The following is a 5,908-nucleotide window of genomic DNA, read 5'->3' as shown; positions in this document are numbered from 1 at the left end:
AATTCATGGGTTAAGTCACTCAAAATTCCAGCCAAAAGTGGTAGAAAAATCAAGGCAAATGCATGAAAATTCAAGTTCAATTACTAGTGACTCTTTGCCTTACATATTAACTTGGTACTTTTGCTAAATTCTAACACCATTGGTCTTTAACTACCTATTTCTCCACAAGCCATCCATTTACCTGATTACCCTTAATTATCATAACTTCCAAACTAACACAAAACTTTCAAACTAAAATAGACCTTAACTTCCATTTTTTTTCACTCAATCCTAGTCATTTTTAACATTTAATCCTATGGTCAAAATTGGTGATCCGCAACTAAGGATTAAATTAAGAAAATTTTACCCTATACCCCTACAATTGTACCCATACCCCTACATTTAAATTTTTTTGACCAAAATACCCTCATATAAATAGGGTATATTTTCCGTTTCAAATTTTTTTTACCATTTTCGTTGAAGACTTCCGGAGAAGAATTTTTTTTGGCGTTTTTGCATTGTATACCGGAACACTTAAGAGTAAGTCTTCCGGTTTGAAAAGTGTATACCGGAACACTTCTCTTAAGTGTTCCGGTTTGTTGTTTTTATGGACACTGAACCGGAAGTCTTCTAGAAAGTCTTCCGGTTTGTATACTTCTATACCGGAACACTTTCTTCAAGTCTTCCGGTTTGGATGATGTGTACCGGAACTCTTCTTTGAAGTGTTCCGGTACGTAATTTTTTTATTTTTTTATTTTTTTTTTAATTATTTTTTTTTACATTATTTTTGCAGTGGTTCGAAGAAGAGGTGCAGATGGCCGGATTCCAGTCCGCACGTTAGACCGGGGTGCATCTTCATCTGCAGCTGCAGTTGAGCCGACTGGATATCCAGGAGGGCCGTACGATACATCGCTTTTGGTGAAGTACGAGCATCATGTTGCTCGACATATATGGTTCGGTGAGGTAAGTAAACAGACTATATTTGAAAATGAATAATAGTTGAATATTTTATAATTTGTTTTCTAATATGTGTTTTAATTGTTTTTAGGAAAGAGGACCAAAGAAAGAGTTGAAGGTTGCCGGACATGGACTGAAGTTGAATTCTAGGGTTCCATTGGCTCTTCCACCACAGATGGAGAGTTGGGTATCTAGATCCGGTTTAGCTTCACTGCAGAGAACGAGTCTGAACAAGATAGACACAAATCTTGTCTCTGCATTTGTGGAAAGATGGCATCTAGAGACATCTTCATTTCACATGCCGTTTGGTGAAATGAGCATTACTTTAGATGATGTCGCATGTCTACTTCACTTGCCCATTAGGGGTATCTTTTGGAGTCCTCAGGATGTGACTGAAGAGCTAGCTGTTGAACTTGCTGTGGACTACCTAGGAGTGTCACAGAGTCAGGCACAGTCACATGTTCGGAGCTGCAGGGGGTCGTATTACAAGTTGGAGTGGTTATATGATATATTCGTACATCATAGGGCTGCTTCCAGCTGGGCATATGCGACTAGAGCATATCTATTGATGTTGGTGGGTTCCACCATATTTGCTGATAAGACCTTTACACTTGTAGAGGCACGATACCTTCTCCTGTTTAGGGACTTGGATGGATGTTCAGGATATAGTTGGGGAGCAGCTGCACTAGTTACCCTCTACCGATATCTTGGAGATGCGTCCATGTACAGTTGCAAACAGCTAGGTGGATATCCTACTCTCCTACAGGTATATAATTTAATTTTGTTAATTAAGTGTTGGATTCATTTTATAAAATATTGTAACTTAATTTGTTTTATTTATTATGTTTTTATTTTGTAACAGTGTTGGATTCACGAGTATTTTCCAACTGTTGGAAAAAGAGGGGAGAATTGGAATCCTGCTGGAAACTGTGGTCTTCCCCGAGCGATGAGATGGTCATATAGACAGGGAGTCCTGAAGGTCGATGATTTACGACCTATTTTGGACGAGCTGACACCTACCGACGTCATCTGGCGACCATTTGAGGATCATAGAGCATGGCGTGTATTTGATGAGATATGTCTTTACAGGGGCTGTTTGAAGTGGGGTGAAACAGTTGTTCCATACTTGCCTGATAGATGTTTACGTCAGTTCGGGTATAGGCAGTATGTTCCATCCCCACCTCTGGATTGTATGATGGCGACGGATATTGATGTTGATTGGATCAGTTACCATCAGAGTGTTGTCGATGTGATCGGTTCATCTTCCGTGGCCACCACTCCATCTGAGGTAGTAGACGGTTATCTGGAGTGGTATTATCGTGTTTCCCATCCACGGTTGGTCCCTCCCCATCGTGACGCTCCTAGAGAGGTACCCGTTCCTGTATATGACGCCGGGCCATCTGATCCTGATTGGGCTCGTGTATCTACATTGATTCGTCGCTATCTGAGACAGGTTAATGCTGAAGAGGAAGATCCACAGTTTTCTGATTTATTTGAAGCTTTGCATATTTCTCGTTCACATTGATTATATGTATTAAGCTTTGAATATAATAGACATAATAATATAGATTTCATGTTTTGATTACATATTTATGTTTTGATTACATAATCATGCTATTACAGGTGTAAGTAATTGCCAATGTTGCATACGTCCTGCAAATCCTAGCATCCAAGTAGTTGTTATATGAGAACGAAATTTCTTCCAATCTAATGTGACCGGTGGCAATGGAAACCCCTCTTTCATGTTAACCTGATAAAGTAAAATAATTAAAAGATTAAGTCATATAACATAAAATATTAACTGGAATAATTAAAATATTTAGACATATAAATACATACCTGAACCCAATGATTCTGGTTAACAAAACCAATGCAATAAATAGAGACATTTGGTGAATGTGAACTTGTCATCGGAAAGAAAGTGATGCACGGATTGCCTAAACAGACAAGTACAACATTATAACGATTGGCTATCAAGTAACCCATATCTGGTAGACTCATCCATTTTTCAGGTGGCTGTGAACCAAACGATTCTATCATCAAAGATTCTCTCACAGCTGACAACCGATTAGAAAATAACTTGTCATACAAAGTTGACCTATCCTTGTCTATTAATTCCAACCCCAACTCTCTGCGAACCATTGACCAACCATCCTCACCATATCCATGCAATGATGCAATGACTCTAAATCCACAATTACCATCTGATTCAACATTAACTACATCTTCAATGTATGACCTAATATGATTAGGAAATTGAACAATGAATTGTGGTTGCTTCTTTGATAATTTGATCTTCTTCGAAGTCTGTGATGGTTGAGATTGCCTTTGTGAAGATTGAGATGCCTTATCAACATACTCATGATACGAAGGGTCCCTATAAACATCATAATCTGCTGGTTTTTTCCCTTTCTTCTTCACTCCTCCTTTGGTTTTTATTTTCTCAGGTGGTGGACACAATGTTGTCATTGTTGGGTATGCTAGTTCACATACCCTACTCCTTAATGCCCTTTTCCCAACAACATCTAATGACCTAAATCGTCTCCACAACTCATCCATTGCAGCTGTCATATCCACCTTTGATCCATCATCTTCACCTATCTCTAACTCAACTTCCATAGTTAGTTTCCTCCAATGAACATGAACAACATCAATGGGTATCGGTATACCACCTACTTTGTATCTTCCTAACTCACAAGCACAAGGTAACCCATAATGTGTCTATCGTCTTTTGCAGGTCATTCACCACATGTTGTTTGCATTTGGCACCAACGTTTTTGTTAATGTGAAATCTACATAGCAAATTAATCGAGTTGGGAAACACAACTTCAATTGCTTTCATCAAAGCAAGATCTCTATCTGTCAAAATCACTTGTGGACACATGTCTTTCTTCACAAACAACTCTTTTAATTTCTCCAATACCCAGCAAAAATTCTCTGTTTGCTCAGACTCCATATATGCAAATCCAACAGCAAAAGTCAACTCAGTCGATGTCATGCCAACAATTTCAAACAAAGGTTGTCTATATTTGTTTGTCTTGTAGGTGTTATCCATAACTAACACAATCGGAAATATATTCAACAACTTCACTGAATTAGGATGTGCCCAAAATATCTCTCTCACCACTTCCGAGTCATCCTTTTTTCTACTCCAATACACATATCTTGCATCCTCAATAAGCTTAAACAAATGTTGTATCTCACTCCTTGGACCTCTTATCTCTTTTTCTATCACACTCTTATGCTTGTATACTTGCGTAATACGAGTGACATTCTCAGGAAACTTGTCTTGCAAGGAAAGCAAAATGTTTCTAGGTGCTACATGTCTCTTTGCCAAATCAGCGACATGTTGCTTCTCATCTGTGGTCAACCTACCAATAAACGAATGACCTTCTAATCTATCAGGTAAACCATGATTATGTAACCCACATTTTACATCAATCTTCCAACCAGATCCATCTTTCGCCGGAGTCGACCTGATTTTAAATGGACATCCACATTTCTTGGACGCACTTTGGGTACCACTATCACTAATCTTGTGTTTCCCACCTTTATCACAGCCAAATATTATTTTGTTACTTCTCCCTCTCTTCCCCGTTTCAGTATCTGAACGACTGATAATAACAGTTACTTTATTGTCGATTCCAACCTCTCTAATCCATCTGATAACCTCTTCTCGTGTACCAAATCTTTTCGTCGTCATAAACGCATCAGTAGTATCTACACATATTTTGGGAAGATTTTCCATTTCTGTATAAAAAAAAAAAATTAAAAAAAAAAAAAAAAAACACGTACCGGAAGACTTAAAGAAAGACTTCCGGTACACAAAAAAAGCAAACCGGAACACTTCTCCAAAGAGTTCCGGTATGCAAATTTTTTTTGAAATTTTTTTATGTGAACCGGAACTCTTTCCTTAAGTGTTCCGGTTTGCTTTTTTTTGTGTTCCGGAAGTCTTCCCAAAAGTCTTCCGGTTTGGAAAAATACATACCGGAAGTCTTTTTGCAAGTGTTCCGGTGCGATGGGTGTGAAAGTGTAATTTTTGGAATTTTCAACTGAATGGTAAAAATGAAATGGTAAATTGGTTAAAACCAATTAAGGGTAAAATGGGAATTTTTAAATTTTTGTAGGGGTATGGGATTAATTGTAGGGGTACAAGGTAAAATTTTCTTAAATTAACTCCTAACCGTTGATAAACCAATAAATTGGATCATAATCCAAGGGTGACCATTCACCTACCAATTCTATATAAACATGTTATTTTTCATATTTTGGGGGTTAATTAACTTAACTTGGAAAATTCATAATTAATCATTATTTTCCACCATTTTTTCTTCTTAATTTTTCTCTCAATATTCATCTTCTTAATGACCCTCACTAAAATTCATCTTCTTCACCATTTAGAACTTCACATTGAATTTCTAAAATGGTGGAACTTATCCATCAACAATTTCTATATTATCATCAATAATTATCACTCAATAATTCAAGCATTATCATCAGAAATCATCCATCAACAATTTCTACAATAATCATCATCTAAAGTTTATCAAGATTTATCAACAATCATCATCTAAGATTCGTCAATTCAATCTTATTCATCAATACTCAATATTCATGATTCATCTTCTATATTCATTCATCATCAAGAATAATTATCAAAGTTTGTAAGTTAATTGAATTAATGAAGCTTATTCTTGAAGTATTTCGGATTTCTTTTCGGTGCTCCGTTTTTCAACACTAATCGGAGCAAATCTCTGCTTCGTCTGTAATTCTTTATCTCTTCCACGCCCTTGCCATGAATTATTGATGTTTGTTTATTTATTGATTTAAGCTACTATTTTGGACTTGGTTATTAGATAATCACTTATTTTAGCATAAAACACATAAACTTAAAAATAGTGATTCTTTGATTCTTAATTATTATTAACATGTGAATATACTATTTGAATCTATTTTTTATTTTGATCATTAA

General features: G+C 36.5%; 2 protein-coding genes across 2 annotated transcripts; one reads left to right on the top strand and one right to left on the bottom strand.

Moving 5' to 3' along the window:
* The first annotated feature begins 810 nt into the window (after nt 1–810).
* Nucleotides 811–2,523, top strand: LOC127121578 (protein MAIN-LIKE 1). Its single transcript, XM_051052041.1, has 3 exons — nt 811–942; nt 1,028–1,702; nt 1,799–2,523. The coding sequence occupies exons 2-3, from the start codon at nt 1,112–1,114 to the stop codon at nt 2,459–2,461; spliced, it is 1,254 nt and encodes a 417-aa protein (XP_050907998.1). The 5' UTR covers nt 811–942; nt 1,028–1,111; the 3' UTR covers nt 2,462–2,523.
* A 22-nt stretch (nt 2,524–2,545) lies between these two features.
* On the bottom strand, nt 2,546–3,555 carry LOC127123876 (uncharacterized). The gene is made up of 2 exons (XM_051054055.1): nt 2,776–3,555; nt 2,546–2,686 (listed from the first exon to the last, which is right to left on the bottom strand). The coding sequence occupies exons 1-2, from the start codon at nt 3,553–3,555 to the stop codon at nt 2,546–2,548; spliced, it is 921 nt and encodes a 306-aa protein (XP_050910012.1).
* Nucleotides 3,556–5,908: the final 2,353 nt, after the last annotated feature.

This window comes from Lathyrus oleraceus, chromosome 2 (assembly GCF_024323335.1).
Source record: "Lathyrus oleraceus cultivar Zhongwan6 chromosome 2, CAAS_Psat_ZW6_1.0, whole genome shotgun sequence".
NCBI classification, from domain to species: Eukaryota; Viridiplantae; Streptophyta; class Magnoliopsida; order Fabales; family Fabaceae; genus Lathyrus; species Lathyrus oleraceus.
This window is presented reverse-complemented; position numbering and strand designations above follow the sequence as displayed.